At 39.4% G+C, this 22,122-nt stretch overlaps 1 protein-coding gene across 2 annotated transcripts; it reads right to left on the reverse strand.

The window, feature by feature from the left end:
• Nucleotides 1-6,618: 6,618 nt before the first annotated feature.
• Nucleotides 6,619-21,456, reverse strand: NPPA (natriuretic peptide A). Of its 2 annotated transcripts, XM_073601321.1 has the most exons (3): nt 21,285-21,456; nt 11,084-11,398; nt 6,619-6,917 (listed from the first exon to the last, which is right to left on the reverse strand). In XM_073601321.1, the coding sequence occupies exons 1-3, from the start codon at nt 21,399-21,401 to the stop codon at nt 6,912-6,914; spliced, it is 438 nt and encodes a 145-aa protein (XP_073457422.1). In that variant the 5' UTR covers nt 21,402-21,456; the 3' UTR covers nt 6,619-6,911. The 2 variants fall into 2 exon arrangements, with proteins under 2 accessions (XP_073457422.1, XP_073457421.1); XM_073601320.1 differs by lacking the exon at nt 6,619-6,917 and having other exon boundaries at nt 10,927-11,398; nt 21,285-21,428.
• Between the last annotated feature and the right edge of the window lie 666 nt (nt 21,457-22,122).

Genomic DNA, 22,122 nt, shown 5'->3' on the forward strand with positions numbered 1-22,122 from the left:
CCCGTCAGTCAAAGAGGGAGAAAAAAAAAATCCTAAAATACTCCCCTTTCAATCCTAGCTTAGGAAGTATTCATCTAGGTGATGACGTTGTCATTCAAGCGTCTCAAAGGGATCCTGTAAAAGCTAACTATCTCAAATCCTGAAAGAATTTGCTCCTGCATGGTGATCGAGCACCTTCCTGTGAAGTTTTGGTGTCCTTGGCTTTCCTAGGATCCTGCAGTAAAGCTCAGTGACACGAACGGTGCCTACATTTAAGCTCGGCATTCTTTCCTGCCTTTGCTCTCTGCTCTACTGAGTTTGAAACATGTTCACATTCTATAAGTTCGTGTTAGACCAAATGACTGCTGATTTTCTATCCTCACTGGACAAGAAGAGGGCTTTTTCTTTCTTATAATTAGAGATCAGCAGTGGTGGCATCCAACATAAGTAGCCGCTCATGTAGCCAGCAGTAATTGGTCACAGTTCAACTGGACTTGTCCTCTGAAGTTGAAGGTCTTTGGTAGCGTCTCCAAGCCTCTTCTTCAGTTTCATTGAGTATTGGGAAGATACCCAACATTTTATATCCACACAGGTAGCACAAACCCCTTAATCCAATCGCCATAAACATTTGCAGACTTTAATTGTCCAAGAATAGGTTGGGAGGTGTGCAAGTTGTGGAACCACCACCTTAAAGGGGTTGTAAACCCTCATGGTATTTCACCTTAATGCATTCTATGCATTAAGGTGAGAATATTTTTTTTGCTGCAGCAGCTCCCCCTTTTTCTTACCTGAGCCCGATCGGTTCAGTGATAGGGACAAGCTCAGCAGCTGTCTCGGGTCTTCACTGGATAGAGTGATAGTGGCTCCCGCTGCTGTCAATCAAATCCAGTGATACGGGGGACGGGGCCGAGTCCTGCTGTCTGTGTCAATGGACACAGCAGCAGGACTTAGGAGCGCCCCCTCATTGAATGTGGCTCTCCAAGGGGGCGTTCGAGAAGTGGAGGAGCCAGGAGTGCTGCTGGGGGACCCCAGAAGAAGAGGATCGGAGCCACCCGTGCAAAACCCTCGCACAGAAGAGGTAAGTGTAACTTTGTAAAGCTTCAGTTTTTTTTTTTTTTTTTTTTATTTTAAATCACTTTAACCCAATCTCCATGCAATGTGTAGATGTTGATTGTCCAAGAACAGGATAAGAGCTTTAAAAGTTATGATGTATGACTTATCGAACCACCCAGTCTCTATGGAATTTGTAGATGTTAAGTGTCTGAGAATAGGATAGGAGGTATGAAAGTTGTGAAATCATTCTGTTCTAGTTTCATAATATCAACCATGGTATCAGGAAGTCTGCAAAAGTGTTAAATGTTCACTCCACATTACTGAAGGTATGAATAGTCAAATCTCTGGGGAAGAGATGGTAAAATGGTATTAGAGGTGGAGAATAGATGGTGTTGAAGGTCCCCCGTTTCTGTGTTGCTGTAGATGGCCTCTTTCATGCCGCTTGTGAACCAGTTGTCATCTCTTTCCAAAATATGCAGCTAGCTTACCTCGAAAAAATGTCCCTTTTCCTTGAACAGTGTAAATAGGAAATATTACTGCGCTAACCCAATAGGTGAAGAAATGAATATACAGCCGCTACATATAAATGAGACAAAAATTCCAAATAGTGGATGGTGAAAAATGTAGCGCTAAGAACCATAAACAAAAATATATGTACCAAATGTACAAATTATAACTTTGTGATTAAAAACTCCATCTGAGATTCATTTTTATCACCAAGTTATCATTTGTACATTTGGTATATATATTTTTGTTTATTGTTCTTAGCGCTACATTTTTCACCATCCACCTTTTCCTTGGACAATCAACCTCTTGATATTCCATGGTGGATGGATGATAGTTACATAGGTGAGGTTGAAAAAAGACACAAGTCCAACCTATGTGTGTGATTATATGTCAGTATTACATTATATATCCCTGTATGTTGCGGTCATTCAGTTGCTTATCTAATAGTTTCTTGAAGCTATCGATGCTCCCCGCTGAGACCACCGCCTGTGGAAGGGAATTCCACATCCTTGCTGCTCTTACAGTAAAAAACCCTCTACGTAGTTTAAGGTTAAACCTCTTTTCTTCTAATTTTAATGAGTGGCCGCGATGGTGTGTGGAGATAAATGCTGGGGCATCTTTCTGACACTCATTAGAACTGAAGAAGTGGCTTGGAGAAGCGATGAACGTCTTCAACTATTAGGCCCCATTCACAGCAGAGCGTAGCGGTTTCAGGCAGAAAGGTGCGCAATTTTGCCGCAATTTTGTACAGGTCAAAAGGTCACCAATGTAAAAAGCAGGAAAATGTCCAAATCTGCTTAAAAAAAAAAAAAATCCAGAACATGTTTGAGCTTTAGGCGTTTTGGAGTGGAGATGTGAACCATATCCATAGAGAATAATTCTTTTTTTCCCCTCCAGCGTTTTGTAGATTCAGGCTTCAAACTACAAAACGCTTAGCTGTGAATGGGGCCTTACAGAACATGTCCAGTTGAATGTGATCAACTACCACGAGGTGCACCATGACGTGGAGAAATGAGCCTTCACAGACACACCTTGTATGTTCAGTATCCTGCAGCCTTGCACACAATTGGGAATCCACTGACACAATGCCAGCTTTTCAGGCAATTAATTATTACAAAGTTCAGAGTTAACTTTTGCCTCCTCCTAATGTGCACCTGTTACATACAGCTATTGAAGAAGGCTAATCACTGTGACATTGGTGACATCAGACCTCGTTTGCAACCTTCAAGACATTAATTGTGCTTGCGAAATGGCTCTGTTGTGTTTAGGTGACAGGTACACTTTAACGGAAATGTCCCTTTCTGTATAAATAAAAGTGCACTGAGGTTATCAGGAATTGAGTCATTTCTCTATCCTCATGTAAAATTCCTTTACTTATCATTTGTACTGTGTATGTCTGTCATTTCTCATTGTACATATAATGATGTTTTTGATTAATTTTAATGTATTTAATTTTTGCCTCAGCAGTTTTTAATATTACCACTACGGCACATCTCAATAAAATGTAATTTTTTTTTTTTTTTGTCTTTTTGTTCCTGGTAAATCTTATTTTGCCTTTCTTCAGATGGATTATAAATCTGAAGTTAAAGTGCTTATGTTTTGCTTTCCCTGGTTCCCCCTCAACAACATGCTGATGAAAGTTAATCTTTTTTTATTTTTTTATTTTAGGTCCAGTGATGGCATTGCTGAGTCTCTGTGCTTCTCTATGGAATGGAGGCAGATTGTTGCTAGTGGGAGAGGGTAGAAAGGTATTGTAACTAGCTTTCAGGAAACATCAAAGCAACCGGCATCAGTTCTCCTCTAGAACCCTTCTGATAAAAGCAGTTGGCTGGCGAAGGGGGGGGGTTTATGCAAACATCAAAAGTGCCATGATGGTTTGATGTTGGTCTGGGGGAGTGGGCTTTCTTAGGCAGACTGTATATGCCCCCCCCCCCAGGTCATGTGGTGCTCCTCCTCCATGAGTGAAAGAACTGAAATGCAATAAATGAAAGGGGTGGGCATGGGACAGCTCCACTTTTTTTTATTTTTCATGAAGTGTACAAAGTGTCACAGAGGACCATCCAGAGAGGTGTGATAATAAGGGATGCACTGATGCCTGTATCGGTGCTGATACTAAATATTTTCATGAGTACTCGTAAAATGCTGCTGATACCGAAACAGATACTTTGTGATGTGATTTGTCTCCATACAAAATGTATTGCCGCAAATCGCACTGCAAAGAATTGCATGCAATTTGAACAGAAATGCGCACTACTCCTATGTGAACCTCGGCTGAATTCACTGACAAGCCTGCGTTCACACAGGAGCAGCGGGGAAAACTGAATGTGATTTGGACAGGAATCAAATCACATGCAATTCTTTGCAGTGCGATTTGCACCCATTCCTTTTGTATGGATGGCAAAATCGCACCACAGAGTATCTGTACTTGCCGATAAAAATCTGGTATTGGTGCATCCCTAGTGATAATATGCTATCACTGAAAAACATGACATACACAAAGCTAATTTCTGTATGTCATTGCAGTTACCTGTGTTTATCCATGAGGAAAATAAAGGCAAACTGCACAGTGTTGTGTGGCTTTCCATGTTCAATCTACATGTAAAGCTATATCCACAGACTGTGTTGACCCTCATTGAGTAGACATGGCCCACCGTTGTCGCCATCAAGAAACCCGCCTTGAAAAATGCCATGCAGTCCTCAGCGGAGTACATGAAGACCGGAAGTGGCTGCAGATCAGCAGCAGGAATACTTAACAAAGGATAAAAAGGACAAAACAAGTTTTTTATTTAAAAAAAAAAAAGGAAATTATTTGTGATATGTAATGCTTTAGAAAAATAAGACTGCGTTCACATTAGCGGTAATGTACTGGTATAGCGGCAGCTGACAAGCGTTTAGGAGGCACTGCTGCTGCTGCCATATGATGTCTGGGTTTTTTTTGTTTTTTATTTTTTAAACGCTGAGCATCAATTTTTTTTTTTTTTTTTACATTGTGTGACTACGCTGCAGTTACAGGCTGTGCGTTTGGCTTGCAGTTGCAGTGCGACCCCATTGAACTGAATGGGTGAGTTTAACAGGCAGTGCCAGTTGTCAAACTCTGCAGCCTGAGTTAAAAAAGTTAAAAATGCTGCAGTTGTGGAATGTGTACAGCCCTGCCAGGCTGTATTGTTAGGATTAGGGTGGGTGGCCAAGGGGCGGTAAAACTGGGGCCACCTGTATGAAAGAGCCCTAAATATCATTGTTAGCATTTGCATCCTTGGCGGTATGATTATATCAGATTTTTGAATCTCAAAGAAATTTGGCGTTTTATATTGTAGGCCTGTAATTCTTATGAATAACTCACTTAAATCTGTCCAAACAAGAGTCTAGTAGACATCTCGGGTATGATAAAGTTTGAAACTCAAAATCATAAATTATAATAAATAACTATAAATAATTAAAAAAAATAATAATAATAAAATGTATTCAATAATGTAATCAAATCAAAAACACTGAAATTTACTCAGTTGCAGAATCGTCGCTGTCGTCACTTTCAGTGTCTGATGACGAATTTCCCCACAAATCACTATCGCTCAATTCTGCAAGTGACTCTAATTCATTATCGCTGTTTTCTAGCTGGTCTAAAAAACACTTTTGACGTAAAGGGACAATTGTTGGTTGTCATGGACATTCTCAAGTTTCCAGGTAGAAAGAACAGTGTATGTATATATATATATATATATATGTGTGTGTGTGTGTGTATGTATGTGTGTATATATATATATATATATATATATATATATATATATATATATATATATATATATATATATAAAACTGCATGCAGGGCACTGGACAAAGCACTAGGGACAATAGGGATGTGAAATGATTTGATACAGTAATGTAATCTTACAGATTACAGTGTACTGTATGTGTTCTGTTTTTTGTACTTCTTTAAATTGCCGCCAGGCTCCGCCCTCATGCGGCGCGACGCTCGCAGGGAACGGAGCCCAGAACAATAATGAATCGGGTGGAGGACACAGTGGGGGGACATCACAAAATCCTGGTGACAAGGTAAGTAAGCTGTACCGGGATTCTGCAATGCAATCCCGAGTGTGCTAATGGTACTGAAATTTAACCGCGAGCCACACTCGGGAATACCGCCAGGGAGGTTAAAGCTGAACTCCGGGATAAACAAATATTATGTATTTTTTTTCCTAGAATTTTGGTGTCATTTGTGTTATTTCTTCCAGATCTGGAGCAGTAATCCAGTGTGAAACTGTAGGCTGGGTTCACACATGTCCGGCTGTTCAGAGTCTGGTGCTTTTCTGTTCACCGGTTCAGGTGCGATTTTTTTTTTTTTTTTTTTTAATTAATTTTTTGCCTGAATTTGCACCTAAGCCGGACACTTTCCAAAACCGCACCGTGGCTACCCTGGACATGTGTGAACTAAATTGGATGTGGTTAAAAATGCATCTAATTGACATATATGTAAACCCAGCCATACCTCTCTGCAGGAGCTTCCTGTATTAAAGACCTCTAACTGCTGCTCTCTCTTCCTGTGCTGGGTGCCTGGTCCTGTCTCCACCCCCCCTTTAGTGTTCTACAGGCAGCCTGTAGTGGGCCCCTCCCACAGCTCTGTTTTTTGCACAGGCAATATACATGACCGTGATGAGGTCGCTGAATATTACAAAATAACATCTAGGTTTGAAAAGGTATTTGGTGCGCACAGAGTGACTGTATCCATTATGGCTACTGAGGAATATATATTTTAAAGTTTTTGTATCTAGAGTTGACCTTTTTACTTGTTTAGAGTTTTGTTGGCTCACACTTTGTCATACGGAAGACTTAGAATTGCAGGACACACAGAGATGAAAGGCTATGACCAGTTCCCTCTCCCAGCATCTGTTCCAGATACACTGGTGGGATTAGAGAACTTTACTGACTGACCTGAGGAGGCTTTAGTGCTCAAGAGACCTCTTGATGGCCTTCAAAGTCAGAAGTGGATGTTAAAAGCCCTCATCAAAGCTTACACCAGACTCTCCAGAATGCCGGAGGGGCCCAGATAATGAACTCAACTCCAAGACCAGTGACAACAGGAGACTAGGAAAAAACCTCTCACTTTATTCCCATACAAGACAAAACAAAAGAATACGGTGCCCCGGGCAAAATCCGCAGCAGTAATCTGATCTATAAACCCGGCAAAGCGTTACTGGAACCACTTGGTGACTATGGTGACGGGAGTTGTTACAATGTAGAAAAATAAATAGGATTTAAATAATGAGGAGGGCTGTGGTCGGTGCAGAGTGTCCGTAGGAAGGCGACGTCCTTAAATAACGCACAAGATCTCCTCGATGGTGAAGATTGGGTTCTTCTAAAATCCATAGCGTATCCTCCTAGAACTGAGAAAAGGAAAGGCGTTCAGAATGTTTGTTTCTCTTTTCATTTAAAAGACCAACTCTGGGAATCTTAGGGGAGCTTTGCTTTTGTTGAGAAAAAAAAAAAAAACATTTCCCACTGGGTGATCTATGTACATTGTGGGGATTTTAACCAACTTTGTTGCAAATTCCTACCTTTTTGTTATTCTGAAGATCTAGCTGTTTGTGTCCCTGTGTACAGTGAGTCTGTATAGAAGTGGTTTTATAATTATCAGCTGCTGCACCTGCAGGGCTCTAATTGGGAAAGTGGCATCCCTGCAAATGGGATTTTTCCATTTGGGAGTATCTCACCAGAAATGACATTCTTGTTGCAGAGGATGACCAAACTTGTATCTTAGTGCAGACATATGGGAGAATCAGTGAGCCAATCACACAAGCAGCAAATGACATTTGCAGGGAGTGTTCTCTACACCATCTGTGTACAGTATGCCTCCAGGTAGTCATATTGCATTGCATTTTAGGGAACATTACAGTGCTGCAGATTGAAAAGGCATATGACTTGATTCGCAATTGTATATGCTACATTATTTTTATTTTTTTTTTTATTTGCTATTTTTTCCCATGAAAGTGGAGTTACCCTTTAAAGATTATCCCTTGCAGTGGAGCTGCACCTGCACTGCAAGGATTAATTGCTCGTTTAGGTCTAGGGACATAGAAAAGAAGATCTACTTACCCGATCCTCCATACTGCTAAACCCATACCCACAGCATCTTCTCCCCCCACGTTCGGGTGGTCTAAGGTCCTGATGTCATTAAGTCCAATGTAGGGTTCATAGCACTGCATTGCATGTAATGGCACCTAAGGAGAGTCCACTCGCTGGAGTGTGAGGGAGCGCCATCTGCTATGGCAGCAGAGGATCAGGTAAGTTAACCCATTCACGCTGACCGCATGCAAATTTGCGTTCATGGCTTGAAGTGGTTATAGGGATGATGCCTGCAACTGCAATCATCCCCCCCGGTACCATTTTTTTAGAGCCAGCAGTTGGCTCTTTAGTGATAACAACAGATGCAGCTAAAAGCCGTTCGGCTTTTATCCTAAAGGAGCAGGAGGGGACGTCCTGCCACCTTCTGCCGCTCTTCTTGGCCTCTCATCTCACCAGAAGACCTGAGCTACCAGCCAGCGTGTCTGCCCGAAACCCAAAAAAGCCGGATTTAGCTCGGATCGGGTCTCCGATGTAAAATCCTGGAAGTGACGTCACAAAGTGTCACCTCCAGTTTACTCGGCTGCCAATGGTGCAGATTTGAAAAAAAAATGACAGTATTAAGAATCGCCAATTTTGGTGATCTGAATACTTTTAAGTGCAAAGGAAGGCTTTAGGGTCCTTTCTGGATCCCTCCATAAAGAGTACCTGTCACCACCTATAAGGCCCCATTCACACCTCAGCGTTTTGCAGCTTGAAGCCTGAAACTCAAATGCTGGAGGAGAAAAAAAAACAATTATGCTCTATGAAGATATTCACATCTCCACTCCATGTCGCTTGAAGCTCAAAAAAGTTCTGGAGCTTTTTTTGTAGCTCAGTTCGAGCAGATTTGGGCGTTTTTCTGCTTTCTACATTGGTAGACTTTGGACCTGTACAAAATCGCAGTAAAATCACCCGACACTCTTCCTGAAAACGAAACGCTCAGGTGTGAATGCAGCCTTACTCTCACAAGGAATGTTTAAATTCCTTGTGACCGCAATAAAAGTGATCAAAATTAATTTTTTTTTCAAAGGGACAATGTAAAAATAAATAAATAAGATAAAAAAATTGGAAACTGTTCAAATCACACGTGAGGTATTGCTGTGATTGTCAGAATGAGAGCAATAATTCTAGCAAAAGACCTCCTCTGTAACCTGGTAACTGTTAAAAAAAATTTTAAACCGTCAACTATGGAGATTTTTAGGTAGCGTAGTTTGTTGTCATTCCATGAGTGTGCGCAATCTCTAAGCATCACATGTTAGGTATCTATTTACTAGGCGTAACATCTTTCACATTATATAAAAAAATTGGGCTAACTTTACTGTTTCTTTTTTTTTTAATTCATGAAAGTGTCTTTTTCCCCTAAAAAATGCATTTGAAAGCGCTGGGCAAATACTGTGTGACATAAAATATTGCAATAATCACTATTTTATATTTATGGTCCCTGCTAAAAAATATATATATTGTTTGAGGGTTCTAAGTAATTTTCTAGCAAAAAATACAGATTTTAACTTGTAAGTAACAAATGTCAGAAATAGGCTTAGGCTTGAAAGGGTTAAAGTTCCTGTACTCTCCCCTAGACTAAACGAGCAGTTCACACCATTGCAAGGAATAATCTTTAGGTTTCCTGGGGCTGAGTAGTAAAACCATTAATTGATCTGTATAATGCAGGGCTTGACAAAACCCAGGCGCTAGATCGCATAGGTGACTGGAAATTGCATCCTGATATTTGGGTTCCTCCCACATCCTCTGTATATAACTGCAAGCTGTCGGTAACCGCTCAGACACAGTCCTGGGGGTACAGATAGATGGGAGTGTGCCCCAGAACACAGTGGTGCAAGTATGCAGCAGCTGTATGTTAGGTATTTTTTAGTGTTTGGTCACTTTTTTTTTATTTTATTTTTTTTGAACAGCATTTTTAAAGCTTTTTTGAGCTTTCAGCTTTTTCATCTGCTTTTATTTATTTATTTGTTATTTATTCTCAATTTTTTTAATTTTTTTTGAGTTGGGTGTTGGGGGGATAATTTGTTGTATTTATTAATAAATTGTTATTTATGTATTATTGATTTATTATTTGTGTTCATGTTTTTGTTAGGGGTTTATTATTGATTTATGATTATTATTTTTTTCATGTATGAATTTGTTAGGAGTTTATTATTATGACTTATTCATTTTTTTGTTAGAGTTCATTTATGTATTTCATATTTATTTTATTGATTTATGATTAGTATTTATTTTTATTATTGCATTTGAACAGAAAAACACTCAATGAATTGCTGTGGTGAAAAACGCTTCAAAAATGACCAAATCTGTCCAAATCGAGCCATAAAAGTAGCTCCAAAACTTTTTTTTTTGCTTCGGGCGCCATGAAGAGATGTGAACCACCACAAAAGAGAATTATTATTATTATTTTTTTCTCCCTGAGCATTCAGGTGCTTCAAGCTACAAAACGTTTAGGTGTGATTGGAGCCTTAAGACCCGCCACTGTAGATACAGGTAGTCCCCGGGTTACAAACAAGATAGGGTCTGTAGGTTTGTTCTTAAGTTGAATCTGTTTGTAAGTCGGAACAGCTAAATTTTTTTAAATGTAGCTCCAGCCAAAAACACAATTTTTCAGCTTTTTGGATAGCATACGGAAGGGTTAACACCCCTGTTCAGAAGATTTCAACTCACTTTCTGTCCCAATGACAATTGGATTTTGAAAATTTTGGGTTGTTGTGGAAACAAGCCTTGGTGATAAAGCATCAGTGGAGACACCTTTTTCCCATAACTCTTACAGGAGTAAATTTCCCTTCCTAGGGGTAGATTTCCTCTCACTTCCTGTTTCCCTCTGTCTGTAAGTCAGATGTTTGTAACTAGGGGACCGCCTGTATAGTGTTTGTAAATAGGTTAAAAACGCTTTTTTGGTTTTGCCAGCTAGTGCAGCTTCCTCTAACCGGTTGCTGGTTTTACGTTGGCTCCACCATTTTTGCATGGTCATTCACATAATTAAGCCATGGGTACACAGACATAGGTGAAACCACAACGCCAGCACTGGTTGAAGCAAGGTAAGGCCTTCTTAGAACAGAATTTGAATGCTATCCCATATCCCAAAAATAGGGGAATCTTTTTTTTTTTTTTTTTTTTCCCCCAAGACACCTTTAAGATTTCAGAGGGGGTTGTCCGCTGTAATGTTCATATACGTGAATCAGACCTCTAGCACATACTGAGCCATTTCCCAGCATCCGTGCAAGCATTGCATGTCCTTTACACATGACCCATGTGTGAATGAAAAAGGATGGCCGCTCTCCCATAAACGATGCAATTGGGTTTATTCAGAACATGAATAAAAGCAAAAATCCCATAATGGTGTATGGGCAGGGGGAAGCAAGATGACACGTTTCACGACAGGCGTGCTTTGTCAGAACCAACCAACATGACCCAATTGCCCATCACCCTTCAAGTCACTCACCCTACGGCCACAACCCATGCCGCTTTGAGCACCGATTCTGTCAATTCGAGATCCAAAGCAGTCGGAAGATCTCCTCATGCTGCGAGGAGCATTCAGCAACTCTCGAAGTTTGTTCCTCAGCGGAGAAGATTTCTCTTGCTGTGTCCAGGACCCTCTGTTATACATCATGTCGGCCCCGGGACGGGCTGCTTCTACAGTCAAGGACGGTGCTGAGTTTGAAGAGTCAGCGGAATCATAATTTGGAGCGAATATGTCTTGAACTGGAGTCTCGACTTCTTCAACCGGGAGTCTGTCTTCTAAACGTTCTAGGAGCCCCTGAGGAACAGAATAGATCATGTGATCAGAGTGAAAAAATTCCACAAAAAAAAACAAAACATTTTTTTTTTTTAAATTAAATGTTATGGTACCATCAATATATATTACAACCCACACAATTTTGTTTTTAAAAGACTACCTAAAGCAGACCTTCATCCCAAAATAAGTGTCATATTGCTCTCTCCCTCTTGCCTCTCTCACAATTGTATGTCATTTTTTAAAATTAACAAATTTAAAAAACCTTCCGCAACCTCTCCTGGAATCTTGGTGTGCGCCTTGCACGCACAGGTTTCCGCCGAGCACGCTCAGGAGTTTCCCATACATGCACATAGATGGCAAATGTTTTAGTACTTCCATCATACAATAAAGGATACATTGGTCATGGGACTTTACATGAGGCAAATCACAATAGTAGGCATATTTGTATATTTATTGCATGAAAAAATCCATATTACGATGATTGAATAAAATTCCAAACATAAAATAAAAAGCTGATCCATAATAAATAATATGTAACAATATAAATTCATAATTTCACAATATTTGTATACATGATGTTATTAAAAAGGTGAAAATGCATGATAGCATAGCATATGGTGAGCAAAAAGATTGACATCCTAAAAACTACGCGTTTCATGGATCCCTGTCATCTTCAAGAAAGTGACTTGTGTCAAAACCATAGCAAAAATAGAATGAGCAAAGACCAAACTGTTACTGAAATGTAAAATGAACAAGGACTTGAATACTGAAATGTGACAGTGATAGCCACAGTGGCCCTTACATGTTGAGACCCATCATGTGGAGGAGAGTAGAAATGCCAACAAAGCAAGAGATCACAGGAAAGCACGGTCCCCTAATACGCCTTGTCCATTTATGCCAAATGGCTAAGGGCGGGTCCTTGCCGATTGCTGCGTGGGAAAGCACAGGAGGAGCAACACTCCCTGACTAGCAGAGGCACAGCAGCCCGCTGGCCCCACACGGTGGCAGGAGCAGAGCTGACCAGGCCGCAGCGTGGTGATGACATCACACATCAAGCGTGATTGCACAGCACCGGGGGAAGTCTCCTGAACATGCCAAGGGAGTACAGAGCCCACCAGTGCCTCGCAGCCCACCGGGAAAGAAAGACAACCCCCAGGGCAACCACACACACACCCACAGTGGCTGCCAAGACATAGGAATATAGCAAAAAAGTATCTTGCATTAATGTTGTACTGTCAAAAAAATGTATATAAACAGAATCTATCCCTCCATCTCTGTGGCATGCTGGAGCTGCTAGGCAGATCCAGCAGCTTTTATCCACATTTTATGGCTTTGTCCTCATATTCAAATGTTTTGGGAAGATGTAATATCATTTATCAGCTCAGTAACCACTATTCAGATACCTCAGTCAGTGGAGGTCTCTCTGCTGGGTCTGGTGGATCCTCTATCCCTGCCGCAGAGCCCCAAGAACCCAGGTTGGACTAAAGCATATATGTACATCGCTCTAAGGCAGTTTCTCTTACCCTGCTGCTCCAAAAAGCCTCTATCCCACGTGGAGGGTGCTAGCCCTGTATGCAAACAGATACTTATGCCGCGTACATACAGTCGGACTTTACGGCAGACTTTGCCCGGCGGACTTTTCGACGGACTTTCTGAATGAACGGACTTGCCTACACACAATCCACCAAAGTCCGTTGAATTCGTACGTGATGACGTACGACCGGACTAAAACAAGGAAGTTCATAGCCAGTAGCCAATAGCTGCCCTAGCGTGGCTTTTTGTCCGTCGAACTAGCATACAGACGAGCGGACTTTTCGACCGGACTCGATTTCGACGGATTGATTTAAAACATGTTTCAAATCTAAGTCCATCCAACTTTTGAGAAAACAAAGTCCTCTGGAGCCCACACACGATCGAATTGTCTGACGAAATCCAGTCTGCCGGGCAAAGTCTGCCGTAAAGTCCGCTCGTGTGTACGCTGCATTAGAAGAAAAGAAGTCTGGACGGCCGCACTCCTATGCAATTTCTTTATTCAAGTGTCGGATACAAAGGTGAACTACAGGTTTCGGCTTACATGTTTCACACCAAGCTCGGGTGCTTACTCACGAGCTATAAGTAAGCACCCGACCTTGGTGTAAAACATGTAAGCCGATACCTGTAGTTCACCTTTGTATCTGGCACTTGAATAAAGAAATTGCATAGGAGTGAGGCCGTCCAGCCTTCTTTTCTTCTAACCCTGGTTGGGCTACTTTTATTTTATGCGAGGAAGCTCATTGTGCCTCAGTGGAAGTCTACATCTGCTCCCACTTTATCACAGTGCAAACAATTAATTAACTCCCAGTTACCTTTGTATAAAGCCACATACCTATCAGGGGGCTGCTCTAAAAAGTGTGGGATATTTGGATTGAGGCCCCCTCTACCAATGCAGACCAAGGACCTCTGGGTTAAACAGAACGATCCCCTGTGTCTTAAAACTATTGTTATAGCATCCACTATGGATCATATTGGTTTTCGATCTATGAAGGGGAGAACTTTATTCTCCATCTGATACATACCTTAGACTCTGAGTGAGCGAATCACGCTTTTCGGTAGGAATTCTGAGTGGTAATTGGAGTGAACTATTGGTTCAGTGTCAGTTCGGGCACTAGTGTTTTGTCTTTTGATGTATATGTTTCAAGCCTGGGGGTATGCCCAATATGCTCTGTTTTTGACCAAATTTTCTTTTTTCAAAATAAATAAATAAAATAAACAAATAAAAAAAAATTTGTATATAAGGGTATTACCCTAAAAAAAAAAAATATATGTATTGTGCAGCAGATCATTGGGAACCAAGGTGTCATCCACCTAATAAAGCATAAACGATCAATAGTAATGATCTTATACACCATGAGTGAGATGCCTCCATCCCTAAATACAATACAATTTTGCATTGCATTGCACTTTGCACCCCCTGCTCCATGGCTGTTCAGTTTATCTTTTTAAACTGTCCTGTAAGTAATGTGGCCATATGCCCAACCTAATCACCACCTTTTTTCTTGTCTCCCTGTTTTGAGGAGTTATTTACTTACTATACAGTATTTTTATTATGGCATTTTTTTTAACTTTTTTAGATAATCTCCTGCATCTGCTCCTGATGAAGTGGAATTTTTATTCAATTATTGTAATATGGAATTTGTGACCATGTAATAAATATACAAATATGTCTACTATTGTGATTTGCCTCATGTAAAGTCCCATGACCAATGTATCATTTATTGTAGAGATGCACCGATACAATTTTTCTTTTACGATGAGTACAAGTACTGATACTTCTTTTTTTTTTTTTTTTTTTTTTTTTTTTTTTTTTAGTACTTGCCCATACGAATTTCTGATACCTACAGCAACTGTTTAGTTTTAACTTCAGCTGTCAGCAATGGTACAAAGCATTGAAAAGTAATGTACAAATGAAATAAATTGATTTTTTTTTTTTAATTTGGCGCTTTTTCAATGTGAAATGTGTAAATATATGTTCATATATATGCGTAAAAACATTCGCTAACAAAGCAAACAAAAAAAAAAGTTTTAATTGTTTGTTTATAAAATAGACGTGAACAAAACAAAAAAAGCATGAAAATAATAATTAAATGGAGGGGAATAGGGAGTTAATTAAGGCTGATTAGAGTAAATTAAAGGTTATTAAGGGGTTAAACAGAGAAACATTTGTTCATCCCTTTGATCTGCAGATGAAGAAATAGAAATATACAAAAAGAAACAATGTTTCTTTATATTTTAGTGTTTCAGGGCTGAGCAATGTTGTTAATAAACATTGCCGGGTGCTTTTTTTTTTTTGACAGCTCCAATTACCAGACTTCTTTAACACAGAGGAGACCCACTGGCAGCTCAAAGAACCGAGCCTGAAAGTATCGGTTTCAGGTATCGGTGCATTTGCACGAGTACCAATACTTGTGCAAATACTCTATCGGCACCGATACTAGTATCGGTGCAACCCTACTTTACTGTATTGAATTTAGGGATGGAGGCATCTCACTCATGGTGCATTAGATAATTGCTATTTATCGTTGGTACTTCCATAGTAACAGTCTTTGCACATTTTGCAGGGAAACCCACATGTGCGCAGATGTTCAGCAGACAGCTCCTTAGAACATCTGCACATGCACCATAATGGCACCAGGGGGATGGAGCGAACCCACCAAGGAGGAAACTGAAGTTCCACTTTAACTCTTTTAACTTTGTCATATTTACGGGTGAGAGAAAATTATTTTTTTCATTATCCTGAAATATTTTGGTGAGCTTTATTGTAGTTAATAGGAAACACGAGTAAAGGTGTTTTTGGTAATTCTTAAGGGTTTGAAGTGACTTATAAGGAAATCACTTTTTACCTATCCTGGACCTGTTCTTGAGCCAAAAACGGCATCTCATTTGCCCCATGTATTATGTTTATTTATAGAAAGATAAAAAAAAAAAAGGAAAACAAATTTAAAGGAGCAATACTCAACAATCAAATACACTCAAAAACAGACAGACTAATGCCCTGTACACACGATCGGACATTGATCGGACATTCTGACAACAAAATCCTAGGATTTTTTCCAACGGATGTTGGCTCAAACTTGTTTTGCATACACACGGTCGCACAAAGTTGTCGGAAAATCCGATCGTTCTGAACGCGGTGACGTAAAACACGTATGTCAGGACTATAAATGAGGCAGTAGCCAATAGCTTTCGTCTCTTAATTTATTCTGAGCATGCGTGGCACTTTGTGCGTCGGATTTGTGTACACACGATCGGAATTTAACCGATCGGATTTTGTTGTTGGAAAATTTTATAGCCTGCTCTCAAACTTTGTGTGTCGGAAATTCCGACGAAAAAAGTACGTTGGAGCCCGCACACGATCGCAATTTCCGACAACACAATCCGATTGCACTTTTTCCGTCGGAAAATCCGACCGTGTGTACAGGGCATAATAGAGAACACTTATAAATGATTTATACAACTTTCACCCAGAGGCAAGTGTCTGTGCGCTGTGAGGGCTATCAGGGATAGCTTCCCTTCTTTTATGTTTAACACCGAGACAAATTTCTTTTTCTAATGAATTTGGGGTAATAAATTGGCTACTATGAAAATAAGCATAACTGAATGTATTTACCAAAAATCTAAATCCTACAACGGTTTTGAGGTTGAAGAGAAATTCCTATATAAGTGCTTGCAATTGAGGCACAATAGAGAAAGGACAGTCACTATTTGGCTGCATGAACATAAAAAATGTTACCTTTTTCACTTTGGTTGCAAAACAGACACAAAAATTAATGCTAATAAATTCACGTTCTAAATTACACGCAAACTGCTGCTCTGTACAGAGAGGTGATAGCTGTGCTGATTTGTTGCACAAATGGAAGTTGCAGCATTGTATAAATTATACATGGCATAGAAGCTCCCAAAATAATTTCTTTCCCAAATTGTCATTTCCAGGTTATTTCTCCAAACGTGTCCGTAGCTCCGATGACCTTATAGAACAATTCCTCTGTTTTTTGGACCCGGATATGATTAGATCATTACCATTGGCGACTAAAGTTGGAAATGAAAATGTCAACATTAATATTGTATGGAGCCTTATTTGTGTCCTTGCTGATGTTTGAATCCTTAAAGAAAATTACACAGATTTAGATGTAGAGGTGCAAAGAGTAGTGATCGAGTGCAGGCATTAGATATTAGCAACAACGGATAAAATAACTAAGTGCTACCATGTAAACACCCTACTAATTCTCAAACCATAAAGATGGCAAACTGCAGCTCTTAAACTGCTCTGGAATACAACTCCTGCCAGCATGTACCTGTGCAGCAAGCAGGACACAAACCCCTAAAAGTCTCTTATAAGTGTGATATGCCTCCAATTTAATTAACCACTTCCAGCCCAAGGACATTATATGACGTCCTTGACTTTCAGTGGGAATATCTGAAGGATGCCTGCAGCTACAGCCTCTTTTTCGGCCGGCGATTCTGCGCACTGTAAGAACGATCATAGCGGCAGTTCAGCAGGCGATAGGAGGGGGCATCCTCCGGTGCTTCTCCGGGCTCTCCCGTGCCATCAGGGACCCGGAGAAAGAATCGGCCTCCGCCGCATGACGATCATAGAGATGTCCGGTGACCAGATGGTCACCAGACATCTCTATGACCATCTGAGGCCCGGCCGCGACGTTATGACGTCACGTCCGGGCCGCGTTTGTAAACAAAGCCACGATCGTGGCTGGAAAGCATGGGAAAGCATTTTTTTTTTTTTTTTTTTTTAGCTTATGCTTTCCAGCCTGGAGGAGAGATGTGGGGTCTTATTGACCCCGTATCTTTCCATAAAGAGGACCTGTCACACACCATTCCTATTACATGGGATGTTCACATTCCTTGTAATAGGAATAAAAGTGATCAAACAAAATTATTTAAAGAGAAAGTGTAAAAATAAAAAAATTAAAGTAAAATAAGCAATAAAATAAAAAAAAAAATTTAAAGTGCCTCTGTCCCCGGTAGCTCGCGCACAGAAGCGAACGCACATGTAAGTCCCGCCCACATATGTAAATGCCGTTTAAACCACACATGTGAGGTATCACCGTGTGCATAAGAGTGAGAACAACAACTCTAGCACTAGACCTCCTCTGTAACCCTAAACTGGTAACCTGTAAAAATATTGAAAGCGTCGCCTATGGAGATTTTTAAGTACCGAAGTTTGGCGCCATTCCATGAGTGTACGCAATTTTAAAACATGACATGTTTGGTATCTATTTACTCGACGTAAAATCATCTTTCACATTCTACAAAAAAATTGGGCTAAGTTTACTGTTTTGTTATTTTTTAATTCATGAAACCGTTTTCTTTCCATAATAAACACGTTTGAAAAATTGTTGCGCAAATACCGTGCGACATAAAAAGTTGCAACGACTGCCATTTTATTCCCTAGGGCGTCTTCTAAAAAAAAAACATATATAATGTTTGGGGATGCTGAGTAATTTTCTAGCAAAAAAATTATGATTTTTACATGTAGGAGAGGAGTGCCAGAATAGGCCCGGTATGAAAGTGGTTGTCATTTCCGTGAAATGATAATGTGTGAAACTTTATTTAATCTCTAAATAGTTTTCTAGTCAAAATTTTTATTTCAGATCGGCACGCAGTCATTGTTTTTTTGAATAGTTCTTTACTGTAGTCAAAATTTAGATTTTTTTTGTTTCCCAAAAATGTTGATGAATTTTTTGTTAATAGTTAACATTTTTGCTAAATGCATTGGGGTCAAAGGATAATTTGAAAGTATGGTGGTTTTTAAAAGTACAATGGGTGATAACTGGCTCCTAAGGGTTAGAGAAGCTCCTTTCAAGTACCCTAGACCTAAAAACATTTTTCACTGCATATATAAAAAAAAAAAACACAGTAAAAAAACATTAAAAATAAAAAGCTACTACACAAAGAACAAAATGTGCATGTAAAATACACACATATCTACAGTATACAAAATACATATAACAACACTAAATTAAATAAACTTCCCTAAATACACCTAAAAACAACTCTCCCTACTCTCTAAATTTCACCTAAACAGTAAATTAGTAAAATGTTTCCTTTTCAGTAAAATGTTGCTGATACAATCAGTAATTTTCGTGTGAAAACAACTTGTTTGAGATCAGTTTGCTCATCTATAATTGTATGCTTCCATTTTTCATGAGTTTCTGTTTTCTCTCCAATCCTAATTCCCAAATTTTAAAGGCATGAAGATCCTTTGTAATCATTTTTTTAACCAATACAAAAATCAAAATCAAAATGATAACGTGTGTGCAATAAACTGATCTGCTTGATATAAATAAATACAAACACAAAAAAGAATATCAGTTATATAGCAAATATTCTCATGATAGCACTATGTACATGTGCTATACTATATCAGAAATGACAACGTGACTCTTTTCTTTCAACCAGCAATGGGTGATAATCAGGACATTCTGAACTTTCTTATAATTTTTTTTTTTATCCAATTTTGATGGCTATTATTAATTCTAACTGTCTTACATAGCTTTTCTGAACTAGGGTTCCTCTTGAGGTTGCTAGGGGTTCTTTGAGCAGCAAGCCATACCTAGCCTGACTACCAAAGCATGGAGGCATTTCTACAATCACAACTAATATAGCAAAACCACTTCTTTTACTCTCTGCATGTCTTTTCTGTTAGGGTCATTCATTTATTTCACGATTATTAGGAACAATGGTGTTTTACAAATTAAGGGGGTGCAAAAAATGATCTGTCCAGTGTGCCAAATATACTAGCTATGCCATATTTTATATTCTTATATTTAAAATGTTCTAAAATGTATTGATCATTCTAATGTACAGCAAAATATAGATATAAATAGTTTAGGCAGGGCTTCCTTGAGACCTGAAAAATATTTTAAGGCTTCCTCCGTAATAAGGTGAAAAAAAAAGCTAGTCTTAGATATGTATACAGCTGCAGTAGGTAATGTCTCCACATTTAACCAAAGTTTGTGTGGATGTATTTTTCCAATGTGTTTAGGTCTTTTATTCTTATTGTTTTTTTGTTTTTTTAGACGTTAATGACATTTTCTCTTTTGAAAATTTATACCACCAATGAAAAAAAAGTAACATATTTTGGTGAAAAAGTAATTTTGAAATGTTATTCACCGTTATAATGACCACTTATGCTTACCCTGCTTTAGCCTAAAATGGCTGATAACAGAACCATTGTCTACACTTGGCACCATGCAAAGCCAATCACCAATGTATTATATCTCTCTTTTTCTTTTTGCATATTTCAGAATGATTTTTAGCTGCTGTTTACACTGATAAGCTGTACTATAATTTTTATGGTGTTTTCCCTGTGATTTTTGGTATACGTCACCCTTGGTGATATCCCTTTCTTTTGATCTATTAATGCCACCAGAAGGGTATCTAGCCACTGAGCTGTGGAGATCAGGATTCAATATGTCTCACAGTGAGAACATGTGGTTACATTTTCTGCTAACGTTACAACTGAACTAGAATTAAACTGTGTTACTGATAACGTTAACCCAGAATACCTATGAGTGACCTATTACCAAAATTGTTTGCTTTTTTGATTTTATTGCCCCTCTTTTTAAGAATAATATAAACAACTTGGAATATGTTTGGAAACTATTGTAAATTTAGGGCAATGATAATAAATTATTATTAGTAGTAGTATTCCTAGTATATAGGTGAATAGCCAAAACTTTTTCCTTAAGTTTAGGATGTAGTGAGTGAGGGTTAGAACCCCCTATCAAGTTGCATTTGTTGTCTGTGTCCTCACTGAGGATATTTACCCTTTTTGTTCCTCCTGGTCACCACTGTCATAGGGGAGAAAGTTAGAAAAAATCCCAAATTTGAGTTGTCACCGGAACAAGTGAGGTGAAATCTTTCGAATGGGAACACTTGATGGGTGATAACTATCAGGAAGGGGATTTTTAACCCATCTCTAATTTTCCAAAGCTAAAAAAGTTGTGGCTTTTTATATATTTTAGTATTAAAAAGGTTGGAATTCTTGTTTCTTCCCTTGGTTGCCAATTTTATTGTCCAAAAATTGTATTCAGGTTTTATGTGAAGAATTATTGCCTAAACTCCCTTTTAGGGGTCTCTGAAACATATCAAAAGAACCATATACCCATAAAAGAGATGTACAGATTTATGGTAAGTGTGCGTAACTTGCTAAAGGATGTAATCTCCCTATTGGAGGATGGAAATGTGACAGTTCACAATAATTCCTAACATGTAATGTAACTGCAGAAAACAAATTGGTTACATCCCACCTAGTAATGAGGAGCAGGAAAAGGACCCATCATCTCTTTGCTCTGTTCGCCTCTATCCATCCTCCATCATTTTGCTCCAGCCACCTTTCTTTCTTTCTTACCTTTAAATCGGACAAGTCTGAAGACAGCGGGGAGTTGTATGCTGGACCTCCTCGAACTTTGGTCAATGCCAGAAGAAGCAGGACAAATGTAAGGTACCCAACGAATGAGGTCCCCATCGCCCTCGGTAGCTGTATCCCTTTCGTTTCTTGCACCCGGATCCTTCTCCTATAAGCTTGCTTCTGTCCCTGTTTTATCTGCTGGCCCAGCAATGTCTGCTTTTATATAGGTGCCACCCTGACACAAGCCTGTCCCAAGCATGAACTCATCTACATTCCATCACTTCCGAAAAGATAAAGAAGCTGTTTGCAGGCCAACAGAAGATTCCCTTTTAAAGTTATCCCAGTCTTGCTATTGCACCACAACCTGCTCAGGAAGCTACTGGTCCACTTGACAAGATTGACCTGCTAGTGGACTGACATTCCTGAGTGAAGAGGTTTTCTCACATTCGGGGTCTCTCCCGTCTCACCTTTCTGGATACCTGAATAGTTTCTAGGTGGCTCATGGAAAATAGGAGTCAAGTCAACCTTCTGCCATCCCATAATGTCTGGACCGGCATGTGACATGGCCATGCATGTGACTGCATTATGATGAGACTATCTTAACAATTTTTTTTCTGGGACATCTGCATGTCACATGCTCCATGCCATTATCAAAACATAACTAAATAGCCATACACCATCATCATAGAACAATTTAAAGAACAACCCGGGCCAATGAAAAAAACATAAAATCTATTTCTTTTCAATCCATTCATGAATGAACAGGGAGAATGAAATAGTTATTTTCCTGTTTGAAGACGAATTATGTAGAGTTTTTAACAATCAGTAGGAGGATTAT

The sequence above is a fragment of the Aquarana catesbeiana genome, linkage group LG10 (genome assembly GCF_042186555.1).
Source record: "Aquarana catesbeiana isolate 2022-GZ linkage group LG10, ASM4218655v1, whole genome shotgun sequence".
In the NCBI taxonomy this organism is placed as follows: Eukaryota; Metazoa; Chordata; class Amphibia; order Anura; family Ranidae; genus Aquarana; species Aquarana catesbeiana.